General features: G+C 37.8%; 1 protein-coding gene across 5 annotated transcripts in view; it reads left to right on the plus strand.

The window, feature by feature from the left end:
* Positions 1–26,113, plus strand: part of SLC25A40 (solute carrier family 25 member 40) — a 38,953-nt gene that overhangs the window by 5,174 nt on the left and 7,666 nt on the right. For 3 of the 5 annotated variants that reach the window (XM_051853377.3, XM_051853376.3, XM_089315851.1), the window contains exons 2-9: positions 369–437; positions 2,053–2,173; positions 4,121–4,180; positions 6,033–6,139; positions 10,145–10,212; positions 11,751–11,875; positions 12,480–12,653; positions 23,205–23,314. In XM_051853377.3, the coding sequence (XP_051709337.3) occupies positions 2,077–2,173; positions 4,121–4,180; positions 6,033–6,139; positions 10,145–10,212; positions 11,751–11,875; positions 12,480–12,653; positions 23,205–23,314 (741 nt within the window). In that variant the 5' untranslated portion in view covers positions 369–437; positions 2,053–2,076. Of the gene's footprint in view, positions 1–368; positions 438–2,052; positions 2,174–4,120; positions 4,181–4,306; positions 4,434–6,032; positions 6,140–10,144; positions 10,213–11,750; positions 11,876–12,479; positions 12,654–23,204; positions 23,315–26,113 lie in introns of all 5 variants that reach the window. The other 2 variants (XM_089315854.1, XM_089315853.1) reach the window with 1 other exon arrangement.

Here is a 26,113-nt window from a genome sequence, read left to right on the forward strand (position 1 = left end):
TTCCTGTGAATTGAAAGTTAGGTGTAAACCTTGTTTAGATTCAAATTAAAGGGTTTTATTTTTCCTCCAAGAAACATAGATGATGCCAGGTCTTTAATTTTGTGTTAACAAAATATAGTAGTCCCATTACAAATGATGCTCTGAATAACACTGTATTCAGGTTCTAAAGTTGTTTTTTTTTTTTTTTTAAAGCAGACTATATTAACTAGGATAGCATGAAGTGACTGTAATTCCTCAAGATACTTAATAGAAAGCATTTAATAAATATTTTTGGTTTATGTTTTGAAGTTTTTAGGCTGTTTTCCCTTAGACTTATTAACCCTTCCCTATATGAAAAGTGAGCTATTGTATTCTTTTTTTCATTACAGATTTTCAGCTACTGATGTTACAACCAATAAAATATTGGAGCATAGAGTTGAGGAAAAGACTTAAACCAGGTAGGTAGATATTACAAATCTAGAGAAACAATAAGACTACCATTCACTTTTATAAAGAACATAATTGATGCATTTGACACTGGAATTTCAACTATGGATATTGTATCAAAATTGTTTCCTGACTTTGGTAGATGTGATATGATTATAAAAGAGAATTTTCTTAAGTATATTGGATAAAGGGGCATTATTTGCAATGTTCAGAAGAAGTAAATTATATATAATGTGTGAGAGAATTTGTTGAAGTTGGGAATTGTTAGGAACTCATTCAGTAGCAGGGCAAGTATAAATTGGCCCAACCTTTCTGGAAAGGCTTTTGGCAATTTGTATCAAGTTTTTAAATAGTTTAGCCCAGCAACCTTACTTTTTCTCCTAAGGTAGTTGCAGAAATACTACAAAAAGATATATTTTAAGGTTATTTTATGTGACTTTTTTACAGTTCTAAAATTGGCAACAATTCAAATCTCTAACAATATGAGACTTTAAATAAATGTAAATACTATATAAGAATTAAAAAGGAGTAAATCTGTCATTATTGACACAATCTCTGTAAGTATTAAAGGAGGCTACTAAACAAACATGAATGGTGTTAACCTATTTTGTTTTTCCAAAAAGCTGTGTGTACACAGATATATGATTGTGCACACATACTTGATTTGTATATGCAGTTAGATGTAATCTGTGTTTGATACACACACATAAACACACACACACACACTTGAGGGTACCTCAGAAAGTTTGTGGGGAAATGGAATTAAAAGACAAGTGTATTTTGGGACCAAAAAATGAAATTCATGTGTAGTTTTTTTCAAAATATTCATTTTCCATCAACTTTTTGAAGACCCCTGATGTGCATGGATTTCAAAATTTTTGCACCAAAATAACATATGTTTTAATTCCATTTTCCTTTAACTTTTCAAGTTCCCACACACATATTTTTATATGTATTTATACACATAATCTTTGTATATATATGAGATACAGTGTGAGTATATACAGCATACATTGCATGCATCGTTTATGTACTTAGACATTTACAAAGATGATCCTGTCTGTATGTTGCAGTTGATTATTTCTAAACAATGACACTGCAGGTGATTTTTATACTTTTTTATTATCTGACTTTCAGAAAAGAGCATACATTGCTTTTCTCGTCGATTGTTTTAAGATACTGCTGCTTGTTAAGACTTTGTGTTTTTATCTTATCTTACACCTATGCCATAACTTTTGGTATGCAGTAAAAGTAGTGCTGTGTTTGCCAATGTTCTCTACTAGATTGGAGAAGGTATCCTACTAATGTTTAAATTCAGATTCTGTGACTTGTTGGTCAGCCACTTTGATTCTGTTCTGAGGTCAGGGTCTGTTTCCTGAATCGTCTCACCAGTGTGATGCTGCCCACACAGCTTTACTGAAGTACATTACCATTTTGGGAATATCAAATAATGTGTTCCAGTAATGGCAACTGTGTGGTACTTTTGTGGGTAGAACTTACAGATTTACTTCTAGGAGTGGCAAAAGTGCTCACTTTGATATAAGTTCTGGCTGTTGTTTTTATAGTTTATTTGATTTTTAGCAATTAATTTTTCTGTTAAACTTATTTCTTACTTTTCTTTAACAGGTTTTTCTTCAGTTAGTTAAAAATATGGATCCTGAGAAAAGGGAGCCACAGACCATCAAAGTGACACCTCTTCAGCAAATGCTTGCCTCCTGCACAGGAGCTATACTGACGTCATTAATGGGTAAAAAAATTTTTTAAAGATGTGTTTATTTATTTGAAAATCAGAGTTACACAGAGAGAGAAGAGGCAGAGAGAGAGAAGGAGAGGTCTTTCATCCGTTGGTTCACTCCCCAATTGGCCGCAACAACCAGAGCTGGGCCAATCTGAAGCCAGGAGCCAGGAGCATTTCCGTGTCTCCCATTTGGGTGTAGGGGCCCAAGGACTTGGGCCATCTTCTACTGCTTTCCCAGGCCATAGCAGAAAGCTGGATCGGAAGTAGAGCAGCCGGGTCTCAAACCCACGTCCATATGGGATGCCATTGCTTTAGGCTAGGGCGTTAACCCGCTGCACCACAGCGCAGGCCCCAAATGGGTAAAATTTTTAATGTAGATTTTATAACCTTGGGTGTGTCAGTGTATCCATTTGAATTTTACTATCTCTGAAGTATTACACATCTTTTGTGAATACTAATATTCTTTCATCAGCATGATAATATGAAAAGAACCTTGGATAGAGAATCAGGAGACTTAAATTTTAATCCTTGCTGAGCCATTTTCAGGGTGAATGCAGCTGGGGATAGTACCTACTTCTCTCTAGACTTCATTTTCTCATCTGTAAAATTAGAATAGGAGTTTTTTGAGGTTCCTATCAGCATTAAATTTTATGACTATTATCTGTTTTTTAAAGTAGAAGATGAAATAAAACATTGACATTAAATAACAGACTTGACAGTTTATAGTAACAACCAATATAAATTTAAAAGTTGCTTGCATTACTAGTGAATTTCTTTTTTTTCTTTTTCTTTTTTTTTTTTTTTTTTACAAGCAGAGTGGATAGTGAGAGAGAGAGACAGAGAGAAAGGTCTTCCTTTTTGCCATTGGTTCACCCTCCAATGGCCGCCACGGCTGGCGCGCTGTGGCCGGCGCACCACGCTGATCCGAAGGCAGGAGCCAGGTGCTTCTCCTGGTCTCCCATGGGGTGCAGGGTCCAAGCACTTGGGCCATCCTCCACTGCCTTGCTGGGCCACAGCAGAGAGCTGGCCTGAAAGTGGGGCAACCGGGACAGAATCCGGCGCCCCGACCGGGACTAGAACCCGGTGTGCCAGTGCCGCTAGGTGGAGGATTAGCCTAGTGAGCCGTGGCGCTGGCCACTAGTGAATTTCTTAAATTTCTCTGGATCACATTTTTTTTTTTTTTATTTTAGAGTTTGTTATAGACTTAGCCAAATAACATAGTTAGGTGATAATTTAGCATTCTAATTTGGCTCATTTATTTAAATAAGTTAACCATTGATTAGAACAAACTAATTGCTTTGTGATGTAGTATATTCAGGTCAGAATTTTAGAGCTGTCAGGCCTTAGGAATCATCTAATGTTACTTCCCTTTTTTCAGGTGAAACCTTTTCTTGGAACTACTGTTTATGGCACTTTTCTTTAATGTGAATAAAATATTGTATGTCAATTAAGTCCATTTTCCTTTGCTAGGTTCTACTAAATGGAATGAAACAGCTTGATGTTAAAGATGATTTATGGCTACGTAACTCAGATTTTCTTTTTGTATTTTTATAGAGGTGAATTTAAAAGATTAAATACATTAATTTTGTTTTATTACTAATTATAATATAAAATTATTCTGAAATATTTAAATAGACTTCTGGAACTTTTTATTCCCTACTTTACAGAACACCTTATAAATACTAGTATTTTAATTTTAGTGCTAATGGAATTATAGCTGAAGATATATGTAGTACAAGTATTATTACAGAAGCAATTATAGTCTTTCTTTTTCACTGATCCTCTTTAAGTAAAATTCAAAGGCAAAAAAATTAGAATGTTACATTCAAGACAAAGACAAATAAATTTAACTATTACATAGTCGTAAGGAAAAGTATGAATTGATACATTTTGTATTTGGAAGGTTGTACAATTTGTAGGTATCACTTGCTAATTGCAATTTATGTTTCTTTTTAGTGACTCCCCTGGATGTTGTTAAAATTCGACTTCAAGCCCAAAACAACCCATTCCCCAAAGGTATGTATACTAAGTTTCCTGAAAATGTTATGTTAGACTTTTCAAAATGTTGTTGCATGTGGTTTTGTTTGCATAGTTATCTTTTTGTTAATTTGTTGAAATTTATACCTTTTTATCCTCATGCAGGAACATTTTCACCATTTAGTTGTACATGATGAGGTATAGGCAGAAAACAAAAAAACACATATAAAACTTTTATGAACCTACTAATTAAAGCAGAGGACTGTAATATATATGGATATGTGCCTCACAGGTAAGAACATAATTATTCTTTTAAGGGACCTTAGACTCTAGCTTCTTCCATCATTCATGAGTTAAACCCATTCTGGAGTATTCATGACAATCATTCAATGGTTGCTTTAATATATTGATTGAGAATTCACCAGACAGCTTGCTTAATTGGTCTGTAATTTTTCTGGAATTTGAGACAAATAATTATGTATTAGTGTAAGAGGCAAAAGTGATAATCCCTTAATCTTTTAATGCTATTAGCATTTCAGACATATAAATAGAAGAAAATAGACTAGACTGAGAAAATTGGCTCAGATATAAATGCTTCTCAGCCGAATACATAACTGTGAGATAAAATTTATAGCTACTGTATTTCAGATGAATAGAAGGATAGATGATTGTAGGAAGAGGCTAGAAAGATGTTTCCTATAAATTAAAGAAAGCCTTAAAAGCAGGAAACACTGACACTTATTTATAAAGGGTGTTTTTAAAGTGTTTGTTGGAAAATGGAATTTTAAAATGAGTTTATTTTGGTGAAAAAAAATTTGAAATAGTATATACAAAAGTTTTTCAAAAAGTTCATGAAAAGTGCTTATCATGAAAAAGCTATGCATAAGTATCCATATTTTTTGCACCAAAGACAACTTTTCATTCTATTCCCTCTGTGTGTGAAGCTCACAGAATTATATGCAGTGAAACAGAGTAAACCATTTTGGTAGCAAGAAGAATCTTGTAAATGGAAAGGAGTTGATTCTCCTGAAAGTTGTAGTAAATTAGGCAGAGACTGACAAATAATGATTAGAGCAAGCAGCACAAATACAGAGTAGGGGAGAAAGTATAACATTATCTACATTGATGAGAACATTTTTTCTTCACAATCTTTTTTTTTAAGATTCATTTTTATTTATTTGAAAGACAGAGTTACAGGTAGAGACAGAGAGAAAAAAGTCTTGCATCAGCTGGTTCACACCCTAAATGGTGGCAAAGGCTGGAGCTGAGCTGATTTGAAGCCAGGAGCCAGGAGCTTCTTCCAGGTCTCTCACGTAGGAGCAGGGGCCCAAGTACTTGTACTGTTCTCCACTTCTCTCCCAGGTGTGTTAGCAGGGAGCTGGATCAGAAGTGGAGAGTTGGAACTTGAACTGGTGCTCATATAGCTTGTGGGCGCTGCTGGCCAGGGCTTCAACCTGCTGTGCCACAGTGCCAGCCCCTCATATTCTATTTTAGTCTCCGTTTCCTTTGCATACCACCTAGTTTTCTTCTGGAGAAATTGAGAAGACATACATCCATATTCTCTTTTCACAACAGTCTCTCCTTTGTCTTATTTCTCCATTCCTTCAGATAATGGAAACAAATTTATTTGTATGTACATTTTCTTACTAAAGTTCTGAAAACAAAGTTCACTCATTTATTATTTTTACAATTGTAAGTTTAGAGCCCAGCGCTGTATCATTAAGCAAATCAAATTCTGTTACATCTTAGAAAATAGAGATATTTTTCTTTTTCAGTGTTATTCCTTTTCTCATAAATTTCTAGCCCCCACATTGCACTTTCAATTTCCTCATCTGTAAAAATAATATAGTTATATGAAGCAGTTATTGACAGTTGGTGTCCTTTTTGTTAGGAAAATGTTTTGTGTATAGTAATGGACTCATGGATCATGTGTGTGTCTGTGAAGAGGGAGGCAGCAAAGCATGGTATAAGAAGCCAGGAAACTTCCGTGGTACATTGGTAAGAAGATTATATTTTTTAGAATCACTGTATATTTTGTTTTTACATTTAATTTTAAATATAAAATGTTTCTAATTGCAGGGAAGTAGTAAGTCCATCATTCTAAAGCAAGAAAAAGGAAATTCTTTGCTTTTTAAATCTGTTAATTCTTTTCATTGGTTCATACACTTTCTGTAAGAAAAGAGAGAGGCTAAGTTTTTTAAATTATACTTTTCTTTTTTTTACTTTGGCATAACTTTAGATCAAAAGTAATTTAAAGAAAAGCAGATCTCCTGTACCAAGTTTTCACAGTGGTAACATCTTATAAAACTAGTAAGATTTCACATCCAGGATATTGACATTAATACAGTTAATGTAAAGAATAATTCCATCACCACAAGGATCTTTCCTGTTCCCCTTTAATTTTTTGAAATAGTTTTATTTACTTATTTTCATTTTATTTGAAAAGCAGAAAGAGAACTTCAATTCCCTAGTTCACTACCTAGATGCCCATGGCAACCAGAGCTGGATCAAGCTGATGCCGAAAGCCAGGAAGTCAATCTGGGTCTTCCACGTGGCTGGCAAAGACTCAGATACTTGAGCCATCTTGGTTGCCTTCCCAGGGCGTGCATTAACAGGAAGCCAGATGAGAAGCAGAGTGACCAGGACTCCAGCCAGGTGCTCCAATAAAGATGCAAGCATTCCAAGCAGCAGCCTAACTGATACACCGCATGCCTGCTCCCCTATTTCTGTTTTAGAACTATACCTCTTTTCCTGTTCTGTCACCTACTTCTTAACCCCAAGAAAGTATTAATTTGTCCTCCTTTAAAAAAAAAATTTATTTATTTAGTTGAAAGGGAGAGGGGGAGGGGAAGGAGACATAGATCTTCCATCTGCTAGCTCACTCCCCAAATGGCCGCAGTGGCTGGAGCTGGCCCAGTCTGAAGCCAGAAACCAGGAGCTTCTTTCTTGTTCCCCATGTGGATGCAGGGGCCCAAGCACTTGGGCTTCTTCCATTGCCTTCCCAGGTGCTTTTAACAGGGAGCTGGACCGGATGCAGGTGTCACAGATGGCAGATTCATTCATACTGTTGGATAAACCAAGCATTTGTTCCTTTATATTGCTTAGTGGTATTCCATGCTGTGGGTATACCACAATTTGTTTTCAGGGTTGTTACCAGTTTTTGGCTGTTACAAATAAAGCTCCTACAAACATTCATTTATAGTTTTCTTTATGAAGTAATCTTCATTTCTGGAATAAAAGCCCTCAGGTACTACTGCTGAATGAGCAAGATAAGTTCCATGTTTAGCACTGAAGAAACTGCCAACCTGTCTTCTATACCGACTCTGCCGTTTTACATTCCCATCAGCTCTATGTGAGTGATCCAGTTTCTCTGCATCCTCACTAGAATTTAGTGTTGCCACTGCTGTTTTTAGTTTTATTTGTTTATTTGAGAGGCAGAGAGAGAGGTCTTCTGTCTGCCGCTTCAGTTTCCAAATGCCTAACAACATTCAGGGCTGGGGGATTCCCATGTGGGTGGCAGGAACCCAAGTGCTTGGGCCATCAGACGCTGCCTCCCAGGTGCATTAGCAGGAAGCTGGATTAGAAGCAGAGGTGTGACTCAGTCCGAAGTGCTCCAGGATCAGATGTGGATATTCCAAGCAGCTGCTTAACCCTCTGAGTCAGAAAACCTGCCTTTTTTCCTTTCTTTATTTCATTATTTTTTTTAAGAGATGTGTAGTGGTATCTTATTGTGTTTTAATTTGTATTTCTGAGGCCGACGCTGTGGCATAGCAGGTAAAGCCGATGCCTGCAGTGCCGGCATCCCATACGGGCACCAGTTCAGGTCTTGGCTGCTCCACTTCCAATCCAGCTGTCTGCTCTAGCCTGGGGAAGCAGTAGAAGATGGCCCAAGTCCTTGTAACTCTGACTTTCAAATAAATAAATAAATCTTAAAAAAATTTTATTTTTTTGAAGGCTAATGAAGTGGAACATCTTTTCAGCCATCAGTATATCCTCTGCAGGGAAATGGCTCTTTGCCAATATTCTGATTAAATTGATTGTATTTTTGCAGTTAGGTTTTGAGAATTCTTTGTTTATTATAGACACTAGTCCTTTGTTTTGGATGTGTGGTATGCAAATATTTTTTCCCGGTCTTTTTTTTTTTTTAAGATTTATTTATTTAATTTGAAAGTCACAGTTTGAGAGAGAAGAAGAGACAGAGAAAGAGATAGAGAGGTCCTCTGTCTGCCCATCACTCCCCAGATGGCTGCAATGGCCAGAGCTGTGCCAGTCTGAAGCCAGGAGCTTCCTCCAGGTCTCCCACACGGAAGCAGGAGCCCAGAGACTTGGGCCATCCTCCACTGCTTTCCCAGGCCATAGCAGAGAGCCAGATCGGAAGTAGAGCAGCTGGTTCTCAAATCAGTGCCCACATGGGATGGCGGTACTGCAGGCTGCGGCCTTACCCACTATGCCACAGCGCCGGCCCCTCCCCGTCTTGTCTGTTCATTTTCATAAGCATGGTCTTTCCTGGAGGACTTTTTAAAATTTTGATGAAATCCTGCTTATCAGTTTTTCTTTCTGGATCATGCTAAGGTCTCTAGAACAATTCTAAGAACTCTTTACTTACCTGAAGATTTCTTCCTAATATTTTTTCCTAGAAGTATTATAGCTTTACATTACTTTTAGGCCTTGATCTGTTATTTTTTTTATGAGATACAAAACTGAGATTGAGGCTTTGTGTTTGTTTGCTGTTGCTGTTGATGCCTGTGGCTGTTCATTTGCATTTATTGAAAGGCTATCTTTTTTCCACTAAGTTGCTTTTTGCACCTTTATCCAAAATCAGTGAGACGTATTGAGTGCATCTGTTTTAGGGTTCTCTGTTCTGTTCCATTTATATATATCTTTGGCTCTGTCAGTACCACACTGTTCTAACTGTAGCTTTGTTATAAGCATTATCTAAGTAGTAAAATAAGATACTTCCCACTTTATTCTTATGTTTCTTTTTCAAAGTTGTGTTACATATTCCTAAGGTTCTATTGTCTTTTCATATAAATTTTAGAATATTCCCATCTATATATACAAAAAGTCTTGCTGGAATTTCTATAGAGATTTCATTAAACCTATATATCAATTTAGGGAGAAATTGAATATACTGTGTTTTATCTATTCATAGTTCATAGATATTGGATTATATCCACTATTTTGAATGAATAATGCTATTAGGAACATTGATGTGTTTGTGTGAACTTGTGGTTTAATCTCTCGTGAATATATACCTAGAATTTGGAGTTACGTGGTCATACAGTAACTCTGTGTTTATCCTTTTGAGATCATGCCAGACTGTTTCTAAAGCGACTGCACCATCTTACAGACCTGTCAGTCACATATAAGGGTGGCATTTTCTCCACATGCTCACCAGTGCTTACCATTGTCTATCTTTCTATTTTAATTTACCTAGTGGATATGAAGTGATATCTCATTTTGGTTCTGCTTTGCATTTCCATAATGATCAATGTTGTTGAACATTTTTTATGTGCTTATTGGCCATTTGTGTTTTCTTTGGAGAAATATCCAGATCCTTTGCAAATTTTTGTTTTGTTTTACTCATTATTATCAAATTGTAGGATTTTGTCTGTTAACAGCAGACATCCCTTCAGCTTCTCCCTCCAGAGATTTCATGGTGGACTTTGGAAACATGTTCTCAAATTTTATGTTGAAGAGAATTTATCTGACCAATCACCTGTCATTTTGCTACCTCCTTTTTTATAATAATCTTTCAAAAGCTTTGTTTCTAAGCTGTAACTAGAACAATCCACCGCTGAGTAATATAGACTTTATTCTCTAAGTAGTATCATCCAGTCATGCTTCATTTTATTTGCAGTTTTAAAAGAATGGACGTACATAAATCCAAGAAAGTCATTTTAGAAATAAATGTTTGAATCAAATTACCAATACTTACAACTGTAAATGTTTGTGTATCTGGATTAAGGATACATTTTGACTACTTTTTTATTGTAATTTCAGGATGCCTTTTTAAAAATCGTTCGAAATGAGGGCATTAAATCCCTGTGGAGTGGTCTTCCCCCTACCCTGTAAGTTGAAATTTAATATTTTTCCTACTAAATGATTGTTTTTTTGTGTTTTTAAAGATTTATTTATTTATTTGAAAGTCAGAGTTAAAGAGAGAGATCTTCCATCCTCTTGTTCACTCTTCACATGGCCACAACAGCCAGCATTGCACCAGGCCAAAACCAGGGGTTTCATCCTGCTTTCTCACAAAGGTGGCAGGGAGCCCAAATGCTGGGCCATCTTCTGCTGCTTCCCCAGATGCATTAGCAGGGAGTTGGATCAAAAGTGTCGCAGTTAGAGGCTGGCGTCTTGATATACTGGGTAAAGCCACTTCCCATAATGCAGGCATCCCATGTGGATGCCATTTCTAGTCCCGGCTACTGCTCCACTTCTGATCCAGCTCCCTACTAATGTTCCTAGGAAAGCAGCTGAAGGTGGCCCAAGTGCTTGCGACCCTGCATCAATGTGGAGGACAGGAAGAAGCTCCTGGCTCCCGGCTTCAGCCTGCCCAGCCTTTACTATTGTAGCCATTTGGGGAGTGAACAGCAGGTCGAACATCTCTCTGTCTCTCCCTCTCTCCCTTTAACTCTACCTTTCAAATAAATTTTTAAAAAGAAAAAAAAAAAGAATAAAATGAAAGGAAGTAGAGCAGTCAGGACTCAAACCAATACTCACATGGGATGCTGGCATTGCAACCAGTGGCTTACACCCACTGTACCACAATTTCAGCCCCAGTACAAATGATGTTTCATATAAAAGAAAAAATAATCTTATAGGTTGATTTGTTGTGGTTTTAGCTTAAAATGTTTTTTAAGGGAGAAGGGCAGGCATTTGGCCTAGTGGTTAAGATGTTGGTTGTTACACTTGCGTTCCAGCTCTTGACTGCAGATTGCTACTAGATGTGCATGCTGCAGGCAGGGAGAGTGGGTTTTGGGATCGGCAGCAACTGATGTCTAAAGAATTGGGGTCATAGGGCCGGCGTGTGGCTTAGCTAGTAAAACTACCACCTGCAGTGCCAGCATCCCATATGGTTGCCAATTTGAGTCCCAGCTGCTCTACTTCCAATCCAACTCTCTGCTATGGCCTGGGAAAGCAGTAGAAGATGGCCCAAATCCTTGGGCACCTGCACCCAGGTGAGAGACCCAGAAGAAGCTCCTGGCTCTTGGCTTCAGATTGGCACAGCTCTGGCCATTGTGGCCAATTGGGGAGTGAACCAGCAGATGGAAGACCTTCCTCTCTGCTCTTCCTTCTCTCTGTGTAACTCTGACTTTCAAATAAATAAATCTTTAAAAAAAAAAAAAAAGTTGGATCCCTGCTCCCAGGTGAGTTCCCAGCTCCAGCCTGAGCTTAGCTGTTGTGGGTTTTGGGGAGTGAATCAGTGGATGGGAGCTCCATCTACTCTGTCTCTTCTGACTGTGTCTCTCCCTCTATCTTTTTCTCTCTAATAATAATAATAACATGGACTTTTTAGATTATGTAATAAAAATAATTCAAATTTAGGAGTATGTTAACATAATTCTGAACAAATCTTGTTTCTAACAAGATTGTATGTTTCTAACAGAGTAATGGCAGTTCCTGCTACAGTTATTTATTTTACCTGCTATGATCAATTATCTGCTCTTTTGAAATCTAAACTAGGAGAAAATGAAACCTCCATACCAATTTTTGCTGGAATTGTGGCCCGATGTAAGTAATAAATTTTTGTTTTCATTTTTATTTCTTTTCAGAGCATCTTTTTAAATTTTGACATTCATGGAGAATTTGTATAATAAACAAAGTGTTATTAAAATATATTATGCATGATAGTTTTTAGAGTTTGTTAATATCTATCCTTAAGAAGTCACATGGTATGGTGACTACTGTCAGAATGAGTACCAATTACTCCATTTGGTTGATGCTTAGAGCTTTTAGAATGACATCCAAAAATGGTTCTGAATTACCTGAGCTTTCAAAATGTCACTTGGCACCATTTTTAGGACAAAGTTCTCAATTACTTTCCTTATGAACTTTGGGATTCAGAGTTTATTCAGAAGGAAATTTGCCTCTATTTGTAGTGAAATGTTTTTCTAAAATGATATATTTTGGGGTGTTAACTGAAATAAATTTTTGTAATAGTTAATATGATTGTAACATTTCTGGAACTGTCCTCAAAAGAGCCAGTATGTTGAAATCATTAGATACTGTGTCCAAAATTAAAGTTTATCATAAAATACATTAAATACTCATTTTTACTCTATGTATTTGCACCGTACATGGTTTTATTTTGTTTTGTTTTGTTTTCTTGTATTAGTTGGTGCAGTAACCGTGATAAGTCCATTAGAATTGATTAGAACCAAGATGCAGTCTAAGAAGTTTTCTTACAAGGAATTGCATCAGTTTGTCAGCAAGAAAGTGTCTGAGGATGGCTGGATTTCCCTTTGGAGGGGCTGGTTTCCTACTGTTCTTAGAGATGTTCCTTTCTCAGGTAGGATATATCTTACTAGTGTCTGATAAACTTTAAGTAGCTTTGTCTTATGCATTTCCTGTTTTCACTGAATGTAAGTCCTATCCTGCTAGAAGTTGTCTTCTGAAGTGACAATCAACTCCGGCTTCATTGTTGGGCTCTCAGATCGTTACAAGCCTCTATTGAATGAAAAGTTTCTATGAGCCTGGTGTTCTTTTCTCCTTGTCTTTAATTTCCTTTTGAATAATTGTGTATTCATATTCACAGAATGTAAGCTACCTTTAACATTATTCTAACAGATCACAGTTAGGAAGGTAAATAAAAAGAGTAAAAATCAGGATTTTATAAAATCAATTTAAGATCACCTTTGAATTCTATGAACTGCTGTTTTTTCAGTTATTAAAAATACACATTTCATCATTAAGTTTGCATACTGTGAGAGTATCATTAATCATATTGGTGGTTGTGTTAATCATTAAATTACAAATTGAAAGTCATGAAAAGTAAGAAGTGCAAATCTAACAAAACTTATAGAATGTGCATATTTTAGTGTTATTTCTCTTGCAAATTAGGGACCTAAAATAAAATAAATAGTTACTGAGAACTTGTGTATTAATAATACTGTTTCTTTTCTCCCTTTTGCTGATCCTTTTTTGTGGTTTCTTATCCATAGTGTATCTTTCTCTTTCTGTTAGTATTTTTCTGAAGTCTTTTGTGGTGTTACACTGTTTAGAAACATGTAATTAAATCATGTTCCCACTAAAAAGGCCTTCTAATCCTTTCTCCCTCTCCATGCCTTCAGGAACTCCTAGAACCCAAATGCTTGATTTTTTAATAGTTTCTTGTAGATTCCCGACAATATTTTTTAGATTTCTAATTTCCTCTTCTTTTCTTTGGTTTGACTGTATACTTTCCTGTTCTCTGTCTTCTAAGTCCGATATTCTCTCTTCTGCTTCACCCATTCTGTTTTTAAGGCTCTCTAATGTGTTTGTCATTTGATCTATTGAATTCTTCATTATGATTTCTCATGACTATCACAGTTTCATGTTCTACTAGTTGTTTCATTTCATTTTGATTCCTCCTTAATATTTCATTTTCGCAAGAGAGATTTTCTATCTTGTCCATTAAGGATTTCTGTAGTTCAAGAATTTGTTTTTGGCCGGCGCCGCGGCTCACTAGGCTAATCCTCCGCCTTGCGGCGCCGGCACACCGGGTTCTAGTCCCGGTCGGGGCGCCTGATTCTGTCCCAGTTGCCCCTCTTCCAGGCCAGCTTTCTGCTGTGGCCCGGGAGTGCAGTGGAGGATGGCCCAAGTCCTTGGGCCCTGCACCCCATGGGAGACCAGGATAAGTACCTGGCTCCTGCCATCTGATCAGCTTGGTGCGCTGGCCACAGCGGCCATTGGATGGTGAACCAACGGCAAAGGAAGACCTTTCTCTCTGTCTCTCTCTCTCACTGTCCACTCTGCCTGTCAAAAAAATTTAAAAAATAAATAAAAAATAATTTGTTTTTGAGAACTTCTTAATGTTCTTATCAAATTTTTGAGATCCACTTCTTGCATTTCTTCTATCTCATCATCTTCATAATCTTGAATTGGGGTGTCTTTTTCATTTGGGGGCAACATAGTGTCTTCCTTGTTCTTGTTACCTCGGTTTCTGCGTTTGTTTGGCATTGTGGAGATATTCTTTGGTTTCTTTGCTGTGGTGCTTTTTCTCATTATACTGTGACTCTAGATTAAGTGGACTGTCTGCTTTTGATGGATCCTTAGAGGCTGTGATGGGTGTGGCCAGAGAGCTCTGTTTGGTTCTTCAGGGTTAAGGGTGTGCCAAAGGTGACTTACCCAGATTGTTCTCTTGCTCGCTCGCGCTCTCTCTCTCTTTTTTTTTTTTTTTTTGACTCAGTTGGGAAGTAATTCCGCACAGCTGAGTGGAATTGAGGGTAGTTGATGTATGAAATCTGGCCCCTGTGGGTATTCATCTGCTCTACCCCTGGGACCACACAAAGAGTTTATGCAGCCCTCAGTGTGGTCTCAAATTTCTCCTCAGTCTCTCACTGGGTTGCCAAGGTTACCAAGTTTGTGTACTCCGTGAGTTATCTCGCCCCCCCCCCCTCAGATTTTCACAATCTCAGTTCGTTAGCTCCACACTTTCACTAGGTCCTAACCTCCTGTTATTTCTCCTCACCAGAGTCAGGTTTTTCTGCTTGGCTGATGCCGGGCGCCGCTTTACGTATGTTCAAAATGGCGCCTGCTCTTTTTCTTGCTCAGCTTTTTAAGGTGAGTGGAGAGAGAGGCTAGTGTCCGTGCCAGTTCCCCTTATTTATTCATTTTTTTCTCTCCTCCAGTCAGCCTGGTGAACTTTCCCCAGTGGGGCTTCAAGCCTCGTTCCTTCTATGCTCTTTCTGCCTTTCCCAGCCAATTTCTCGGGTTACCGAGGGCGCAGACTCTGTGGCTGGGCTTCCACGTGGTGGGCGACCTTGCTTTCCCTGTAGGTACTCCGTGTCACATCCACTAGATCCGGAAGAGTTTCCTCTGCAATTTTTTCCTGAGCCATTTCCTGAGGCTACAGTAACTCCACTTTTATTGAACTATCTTTTCCTGGACTATTGGTGCACGCCCTCACTATTCCGCCATCTTGGCTCCCAGGTTTGGAGAAGGACAGAGACATCCAAGTACAGGAAGCTCACAGAACCCCTAATAATCATGACCAAAAGAGATCCTCACCACGACACGTCGTAATTAAACTCACCACAGTGAAACATAAAGAAAAGGTCCTAAAATGTGCAAGAGAGAAACGTCAGATTACTCTCAGAGGATCTCCAATCAGACTCACAGCTGACTTCTCATCAGAAACCCTACAAGCTAGGAGGGAATGGCGAGATATAGCCCAGGTACTAAGAGAGAAAAACTTCCAGCCCAGAATATTATATCCTGCAAAGCTCTCATTTGTGAATCAAGGTGAAATAAAGACCTTTCATGGCAAACAGAAATTGAAAGAATTTGTCGCCACTTGTCCAGCCCTGCAAAAGATGCTTAAAGATGTGTTACACACAGAAACACGGCCATCAATATGAAAGAAGGTAAAGGAAGGAAACCTCACAGCAAAAGATCACAGGAAGTTCAAAACATATATTAGAAAATATCTTTGGTAAATGGCAGGGCAAAGTTACTACTTATCAATAGTCACATTGAACGTTAATGGCCTGAACTGTCCAGTTAAAAGACACAGATTGGCTGATTGGGTTAAGGAACAAAATCCTTGTATTTGCTGCTTACAAGAAACACATCTTTCCAACAAAGATACATACAGACTGAAAGTGAAAGGCTGGAAAAAGATATACCATGCCAACAGAAATGAAAAAAGAGCGGGTGTAGCCATCTTAATATCGTACGACAGAAACTTTTTTTTTTTCCACAGGCAGAGAGGACAGTGAGAGAGACAGAGAGAAAGGTCTTCCTTCTGCCGTTGGTTCACCCTCCAATGGCCACTGCGGCCAGCGCACTGCGGCTGGTGCAACGCGCTGATCCAAAGGCAGGAGCCAGGTACTTATCCTGGTCTCCCATGGGGTGCAGGGCCCAAGCACTTGGGCCATCCTCCACTGCACTCCAAGGCCATAGCAGAGAGCTGGCCTGGAAGAAGGGCAACTGGGACAGAATCAGGCGCCCCGACCGGGACTAGAACCTGGTGTGTCGGCGCCGCTAGGTGGAGGATTAGCTGATTGAGCCACAGTGCCGGCCTGCACAACATAAACTTTAACACAAAAACTGTTAAGAGAGACAAAGAGGGGCACTATATAATCATTAAGGGATCAATTCAACAGGAAGATATAATGATTATCAATGTATATGCACCTAATTACAGGGTACCAGTTTATTTAAAAGATTTGTTAAGGGATTTAAAGGGAGACTTAGACCCCAATAAAATAGTACTGTGTGACTTCAATACTCCACTCTCAGAAATAGACATCAACAGGACAGAAGATTAACAAGCAGACTGTAGATTTAAATGACAGTATAGCCCAAATGGATCTAACAGATATCTACAGAACTTTTCATCCTACACATAAAGCATTTACATTCTTAGCAGCACATGGAACCTTCTCTAGGATTGACCACATACTAGGCCATAAAGCAAGTCTCAGCAAATTCAAAAGAATTAGAATCATACCCTGCAGCTTCTCAGACCACAGCAGAATGAAGGTGCAAATTAGTAACTCAGGAATCGCTAGAGCATATGCAAACACATGGAGATTGAACAACATGCTCCTGAATGAACAATGGGTCATAGAAGAAATTAAAAGAGAAATCAAAAATTTTCTGGAAGTAAATGAGGATAACAGCACAACTTACCAGAACTTATGCGATACAGCAAAAGCAGTGTTAAGAGGAAAGTTTATATCAATAGGTGCCTACATCAAGAACTTGGAAAGGCACCAAATAGAAGAGCTTTCAATTCATCTCAAGGATCTAGAAAATCTGCAGCAAACCAGACCCAAATCTAGTAGGAGAAGAGAAATAATTAAAATAAGAAGAAATCAACAGGGTTGAATGCAAAAAAAAATTACAAAAAATCAGCCTAACGAGGACCTGGTTTTTTGAAAAAATAAACAAAATTGACACCCCCATTGGCCCAACTAACTAAACAAAAGAAAAGACCCAAATCAATAAAGTCAGAGATGAAAAAGGAAATGTAACAACAGACACCACAGAAATTAAAAGAATAATCAGAAATTACTACAAAGTTATATGCCAGGAAACAGGGAAAGCTATCAGAAATGGATAGATTCCTGGACACATGCAACCTACCTAAATTGAACCAGGAAGACATAGAAAACCTAAACAGACCCATAACTGCGACAGAAATTCAAACAGTAATAAAGGCCCTCCCAACAAAGAAAAGCCCAGGACCAGATGGATTCATTGCTGAATTCTACCAGACATTTAAAGAAGAACTAATTTAATTTCTTCTCAAACTATTCAGAACAATTGAAAAAGATGGAATCCTCCCAAATTCTTTCTGTGAAGCCAGCATCAGCTTAATTCCTAAGTCAGAGAGAGATGCAGCATTGAAAGAGAATTACAGACCAATATCCCTGATGAACATAGATGCAAAAATCCTCAATAAAATTCTCACCAATAGAATAGAACAGCACATCAGAAAAATCATCCACCCAGACCAAGTGGGATTTATCCCTGGTATGCAGGGATGGTTCAATGTGCGCAAAACAATCAATGTGATACACCACATTAACAGACTGCAGAAGAAAAACCATATGATTATATCAATAGATGCAGAGAAAGCATTTGATAAAATACAACACCCTTTCATGGTGAAAACTCTAAGCAAATTGGGTATGGAAGGAACATTCCTCAATACAATCGAAGCAATTTATGAAAAACCCACGGCCAACATCCTATTGAATGGGGAAAAGTTGGAAGCATTTCCACTGAGATCTAGTACCAGACAGGGATGCCCATTTTCACCACTGCTATTCAACATAGTTCTGGAAGTTTTAGCTAGAGCTATTAGGCAAGAAAAAGAAATTAAAGGGAAACAAATTGGGAAGGAAGAAGTCAAACTATCCCTCTTTGCAGATGATATGATGCTTTATTTAGGGGATCCAAAGAACTCTACTAAGAGACTATTGGAACTCATAGAAGCAAACTAGCAGGATATAAACTCAATGCACAAAAATCAACAGCCTTTGTATACACAGGCAATGCCACAGCTGAGGAAGAACTGCTAAGATCAATCCCATTCACAATAGCTATGAAAACGAACAAATGCCTTGGAATAAACTTAACCAAGGACGTTAAGCATCTCTACGATGAAAATTACAAAACCTTAAAGAAATATAAGAGGATACCAAAAAATGGAAAAATCTTCCATGCTCATGGATTGGAAGAATCAATATCATCAAAATGTCCATTCTCCCAAAAGCAATTTACAGATTCAATATGATACCAATCAAGATACCAAAGACATTCTCAGATCTAGAAAAAATGATGCTGAAATTCATATGGAGACACAGGAGACCTCAAATAGCTAAAGCAATCTTGTACAACAAAAACAAAGCCAGAGGCATCACAATACCAGATTTCAGGACATACTACAGGGCAGTTGTTATCAAAACAGCATGGTACTGATTCAGAAACAGATGGATAGACCAATGGAACAGAATAGAAACACCAGAAATCAATCCAAATATCTACAGCCAATTTATATTTGATCACGGATCCAAAACCAATCCCTGGAGTAAGGACAGTCTATTCAATAAATGGTGCTGGGAAAATTGGATTTCCATGTACAGAATCATGAAGTAAGACCCCTAGCTTATACCTTACACAAAAATTCACTCAACATGGATTAAAGACTTAAATCTACGACCAGACACCATCAAATTATTAGAGAACATTGGAGAAATCCTGCAAGATACAGGTACTGGTAAAGACTTCTTGGAAAAGACCCCAGAAGCACAGGCAGTCAAAGCCAAAATTAACATTTGGGATTGCATCAAATTGAGAAGTTTCTGTACTTCAAAAGATACAGTCAGGAAAGTGAAGAGGCAACTGACAGAATGAGCAAAAACATTTGCAAACTATGCAACAGATAAAGGGTTGATAACCAGAATCTACAAAGAAATCAAGAAACTCCACAACATCAAAACCAACAACCCACTTAAGAGATGGGCCAAGGACCTCAATAGACATTTTTCAAAAGAGGAAATCCAAAGGGCCAGCAGACACATGAAAAAATGTTCAAGATCACTAGCCATCAGGGAAATGAAAATCAAAACCACAATGAGGCTTCACCTCACCCCGGTTAGAATGGCTCACATACAGAAATCTACCAACAACAGATGCTGGAGAGGATGTGGGGGAAAAGGGACACTAACCCATTGTTGGTGGGAATGCAAACTGGTTAAGCCACTGTGGAGGTCAGTCTGGAGATTTCTCAGAAATCTGAATATAACCCTACCATACAACCCAGCCATCCCACTCCTTGGAATTTACCCAAAGGAAATTAAGTTGGCAATCAAAAAAGCTGTCTGCACCTCAATGCTTATTGCAGCTCAATTCACAATAGCTAAGACCTGGAACCAACCCAAATGCCTATCAACAGTAGACTGGATAAAGATAAGTACTCTATAGAATACTATACAGCAGTAAACAAACAAACAAAAAAAAAAAAACAATGAAACCCAGTCATTTGCAACAAGATGGAGGAATCTGGAAAACATTATGCTGAGTGAATTAAGCCAGTCCCGAAGGGACAAATATCATATGTTCTCCCTGATTGTTGACAACTGAGCACCAAAGGGGAAACCTGTTGAAGTGAAATGGACACTATGAGAAACAATGACTTGATCAGCTCTTGTCCTGACTGTTGATGTACAATGTAATACTTTATCCATTTTAGTATTTTTTTTTTTGTTCTAGTACTAGTGGTTGTACTCTGTAATTAATGCACTATTATTCTTAGGTGTTTAAATTTTAACTGAGAAGTGATCCCTGTTAAATATAAGAGTGAGAATAAGAGAGGGAGGAGATGTACAATTTGGGACATGCTCAGTCGGACTTGCCCCAAATGGTGGAGTTAGAAACTTGCCAGGGGATTCCATACAATCCCATCAAGGTGGCATGTACCAACGCCATCTCATTAGTCCAAGTGATCAATTTTAGTTCACAAATGATCACACTGATAGGTCTAAGAGTCAAAGGGATCGCACAAACAAGACTTGTGTCTGCTAATACTAACTGATAGAATCAAAAAGGAGAGAACGATCCAACATGGGAAGCGGGATACACAGCAGACTCATAGAATGGCAGATGTCCTAAACAGCGCTCTGGCCTCAGAATCAGCCCTTAAGGCATGCGGATCTGGCTGAAGAGCCCATGAGAGTATTTTAGGCATGGAAAGCCAAGACAGTCTGGGGAAAAAAAAAAAAAGACCTAAATGAAAGATCTCTGCGAATGAGATCCCAGTGGAAAGAACGGGGCCATCAAAGAAGGAGGTACCTTTCTCTGAAGGGAGGAGAGAACTTCCACTTTGACTATGACCCTGTCGGAATAAGATCGAAGTCGGCGAATCCAAAAGGCTTCCATAGCCTTGGCAACTCATGACTAGAGCCTAGGGAGATTACTGACGCCATAAACAAGAGTGTCAAATTGTGAAGTCAACAACAGGAGTCACTGTGTACTTACTTCTCATGTGGGATCTGTCCTTAATGTGTTGTCCAATGTATAGTAATGCTATAACTAGTACTGAAACAGTATTTTTAAACTTTGTGTTTCTGTGTGGGTGCAAACGGATGAAATCTTTACTTAATATATACTGAATCGATCTTCTGTATATAATCGAAAATGAATCTTGATGTGAATGGAATGGGAGAGGAAGCAGGAGATGGGAGGGGTGCGAGTGGGAGGGAAATTATTGGGGGTAAGCCAATGTAATCCATAAACTGTACTTTGGAAATTTATATTTACTAAATAAAAAGAAAAAAAAGAGACTCAAAAAAGAAGGTAAAATGAATAGAATCTTAATAACAAAGAAAAAAAAACATATTCCCATGCCAATTTTATGTTCTTTTTTTATTAAATGTTGTTTGATAAATAAAAATTATTTTCATTATCAAGTACACTAAGGAGCACTTTTTAACTTGCCACTTCAATTTATGATCTAGAACATTGCATTTTTTTTTAAATCATGAATCTATATATATGTTATTTTACTGTTTCAGTCCCCAGTGGTAACCACTACTCTGAATTTTTATCATTTGATTTATTTTTTAAAGAATTATTTTTAGGAAGTATATTTAGTTTTACTTGATTTTGAAATTAAAAAAAAAATTCCTCCTTTTACCCAAGAGCTTTCTAAGATTCATTCTTATAATTTCTTGAGAAGCAGAGACATAGAGAGAGCTCCCATCCACTAGTTCACTCCCCAAATTCCTACAATGGTCAGCACAGGCCAGGCTGAAGGAGGGACCAGGAACTCAATGCTGACATTGCAAGACTTTCCAGTGTTGGATTTGCAGGTTGATATAAATGCCATGTATACTTTTCAATTTTACTCGGTAATGTTGAACTTTCCTAATGTGCTTATGTAGTGTTATATCCCTGTCAGCAAGTTATGAAATTTCCTACTCTTCATGCCTTCACCAACTCTTTCATTGTTGAAGTTCTTAGTTTTTATTTTTCTAGTAATTTATTATTTTTTTATATACTTGTGATTTTTAAACAATAATTATCCATGGTTATGGGCCACAGTGTGACATTTCAGTGCATATATTCAGTGTGTACTGACCAATCAGGACAATCAACATTTATCCCCTTTTTTGACCTTACTTTCTGATTGGAACCCTGGAGCTCTACTCCTCCACTTGATGAAAAATATATGATGGACTTATTGTGAAGTAAGTCACCCAATTATGCTGTCTAATGCCAGGAACTTACTCCTTTTATCTAAATCTGATTTGGTACCTGTTATCCAAACACATCTATGCCTACAGTTCCATCCATTTTGATGCAAGTGACAAGATTTAATTATTTTTTTATGGCTGACTAATACTCTATTATACATTTATATGTATTTATTTATTTATTTTTTTGAGAAGTAGAGAGACAGGCACAGGCAGACAGAACTTCCATCCATTGTTTCACTCCCCCAAATCCCTGTATTACCTGGGGTAGGACCAGGCCAAACCGAGAGCCCAGAAACAAATTCAGGCCTCCCATGTAGATGGCTGGGATCCAGCTACTTTAACTATCATTGCTGGATCCCTGGATGTACGTAAGCAGGAAGGTGAAATTAGAGGCATAGCCAGGACTCAAACCCAGGCACTACAATATGGGATGTAGGCATCCCAACTGGTGCTTTAACCTCTAGGCCAAATGCCAGCACCTATATAATAATTTAAAGTAATATGTCTCTTTAATTTGCATTTTCAAATTGTTCATAAGGTTGGACATTGTTTCTTTTTGTTGTATTTGCTTTGTTACAGTTTTGAATAGTAGTGACAACAATGAGTATCCCCATCATTTTCCTCATTTTAAAGGCAATAGTTCTTTTGTTTCACCATTAATAATTATTTTTGCTACAGAGTTTTTGGATGCATATTCGTTTTCCAGTTGGACATGTTCTCTTTATCTCTAGATTTCTAGGAAAATTATTTGTTATTTGCTTTAAATGAGTATTTTATCAATTGCATTTTGGCATCATTAGATGATCCCATGGTTTTGCTAACATTTATAACACTTAAAAGTTTTAAATTTTAAGTGCTTTTGTATTTCTTATATAGAATACTTCTGACTTGTTCCCTATTTATTTTTTAAGGATTCTAACATGTATGTTCATCAAGTTTTGGGATTATAAAACTGCTAGAATATCCCTGAGAATTTTGTGCCCCCTCCTCCTTTTTAAAAATTATGCCTGGTATAGGTATCCAGGCAGAAAGCAAGGTGTTTCAAGATTAGACGTTCTCTGTTCCTTTAATGTATAACCCCTATAAATATCTTCTTAAACATTACCATTCTGTTTCTAAATATGTGCTCATTTCATGTTCTGTTTTTATAGCAATGTACTGGTATAACTATGAAATTTTAAAGAAATGGTTGTGTGAGAAGTCTGGCTTATATGAACCAACATTTATGATCAACTTTACTTCAGGGGCATTGTCTGGTTCTGTAAGTTTGTTCTTTTCTAATTAAAAATTCAGAAAAATAATAGTTATGTCAGGACAAAATATTATTGATATTTAAGATATATTAAGATAATACTTTTGGATTATACTGCTTTTAGAATTTTCTTGGTACTTGCCATCCTAATTTAGGAACATAAATTAACCATTACAATAGTTTAAAATGTACTTTGTGTTTATTTTTTATTATATTAAAATAATTATATTTTTCAAAAAACTTTTAGGTTTTTTTTAGATGTTACAGTTGTGATAATTGTAATACTTTAATGCATTAATATGTATAGAATATTTGGTAATATATAAGTTCAGTAAATGCCAGTAAATATAATTAGGTAATATTTCATGGAGTATCAGCCCAAAAGTAAAGTCATATTGAAAAAAACACTTCCATCTTCCACTGTTAATTCACGTTTCTTGAAGAACATTTTGGCTAAGTACTTAAAAGAATTTTAACAAAAATTACAGTCAGAGGGAGCAATCTCAAATGGCCATTTTTAGGTGCTAAAGAGCTCACCTTTTCGCAGCCCTCTATATAATGGAAAGTCATGTAGTGCACTTCCTTTCGGGAGATTCACATCATTGTTACCTTAGTATAAGGGTTTTCTTCCAAAATGAATTTGTGGTAATGTAACAATGAGACACTGACAAATTGGTACTCCATAGAAACAAGAGGAAAGGGGCAGAGGTGAAGTGATGGAGACCTGAAGAGAAATACTGGAATAATATATAAGAAAACCTAGTTAGGAAGCCATGGAAATGGAGTTCAAAACTTAGATATGTGTATTTGCCTACAATCTAACAAATTAAGCCTAGAGGCATAGAGCCTTTTGAGTCAAAATCGCAATTAGCATTATTGAATAATGGCTTTGGGATGTTTTACCAACTTTATTGAGACATGAAGGGAAATTCTCTATTTTATTATTTCTACAAAAATATTTTTACAGGTTTTTGTTTTTTTTTTTTAATTTTATGTGCAAGGCAGAGAGAGTCAGTGTTGTTGAAGTAGGGATGGAGAAAGATCTCCTGTCCTCTGGTTCATTCCCCAAATGCCAGCAACAGTCCAGACTGGGCCAGACTGAAGCCAGGAGCCAGGATCTCAACCGGGGTCACCCGCATGGGTGGTAAAGAGCCAACTACTCGAACAATCACCTGCTGCCTCCCAGGGTGTCTGATTAGCAGGAAGCTGGAATTGGGAATGGAGCGGCGATTTGAACCCAAGCACTCTAGTAAGGGATGCTGGTGTCCCACGTAGCATCTTAATGCTGTGCCAGAGAGCTACCTGAGAAAAATTATTTTTTTAATGATTTTTTAAATGATCAAGAAATTGTTGCTAACCTCTGATTGTTTTCAAATAAAGATGTGTTTCTGCAACAAAAAAGCACATGAATATAGTTTTGAAGCTTTCTGTCAGAAAACAGAACAATACAATCTACATCATTTTGGAAAGTGTCAAAGAGGCTTAAATAACATAGTAGTTTTCCTTTTACATGGTAGTTTGTGGAGATGAAGAAACAGTAATTGATTTTTATCTTACCTGAGATCTTTGAACCTAATTTCAAGAACTTCAACAAATTGGGTGATAAAAAATATAAATGATTTTAAGGGGCATTTTATGAGCATATTGGCCAAGTGTGAGTTGGGAAGCAAAAAGAAAAACAAACACCAAGTTTTACTTTGCATGGCTATTGTGTCAAATATTGTGAGAACATTTGTGTCTTTTTTTTTGTTTGTTTGTTTTTTTTAAGATTTATTTATTTGAAAGTTACAGAGAAAGGTAGAGACAGAGAGAAATATCTTCCATCTGCTGGTTTACTCTCCAATTGGCCGCAACGGCCAGAGCTGTGCTGATCCAAAGCCAGGAGTCAGGAGCTTCTTCCAGGTCTCCAATGTGGTGCAGGGGCCCAAGCACTTGGGCCATCTTCTATTGCTTTCCCAGGCCATAGCAGAGAGCTGGATCAGAAGAGGAGCAGCCGGGACTAGAACCGGCGCCCATATGGGATGCCGACGCTTCAGGCCAGGGCTTTAATCCGCTGCACCACAGCACCCCTGTGAGAACATTCTTAAAAGTATTTAATTATTCTTTTTAAAAATCCTCACTGGGCCAGTGCTGTGGCGCAATAGGTTAATCCTCCGCCTGCGGCGCCAGCACTGGTTCTAGTCCTGGCTGCTCCTATTCCGATCCAGCTCTCTGCTATGGCCTGGGAAAGCAGTAGAAGATGGCCCAAGTGCTTGGGCCCCTGCACCTGCTTGAGAAACTGGGAAGAAGCTCCTGGCTCCTGGCTTCAGATCGGCTCAGCTCCAGCTGTTGTGGACATTTGGGGAGTGAACGAGCAGCTGAAAGACCTTTCTCTCTGTGTCTCCCTCTCACTGTCTCTAACTCTACCTCTGAAGTAAACAAATAAAACAGTTAAAAAAAAAAATCCTCTCTGGGGCCAGCCTTGTGGTACAGTGGGTTAAGTCTCCAGTGCTCCACTTCTTATCCAGCTTGCTGCTAATGTTCCTAGGAAGATGGTGGAGGATTGGCCTGAGTGCTTGGGCCACTGCTACCTAAGTGGGAGACCTGGATGGAGCACCAGGCTCCTGGCTTTGACCTGGCGCAGCCCCTGCCAGTGTGACCATTGTGGGAGTAAACCAGCAGATGGAAGATGTCGTCCTCCCCAGCCACGTAACTCTGGCTTTCAAATAAATAAATGAGTCTTATAAAAAAATCCTCCCTTAATTAAGGCATTGTGGCAATAATTGTAACATGAATTGTTTTGAGAAATTTTTAAATTTGATTTGTGAA

This window comes from Oryctolagus cuniculus, chromosome 16 (genome assembly GCF_051225735.1).
Source record: "Oryctolagus cuniculus isolate XC-2025 breed Fujian yellow rabbit chromosome 16, ASM5122573v1, whole genome shotgun sequence".
NCBI classification, from domain to species: domain Eukaryota; kingdom Metazoa; phylum Chordata; class Mammalia; order Lagomorpha; family Leporidae; genus Oryctolagus; species Oryctolagus cuniculus.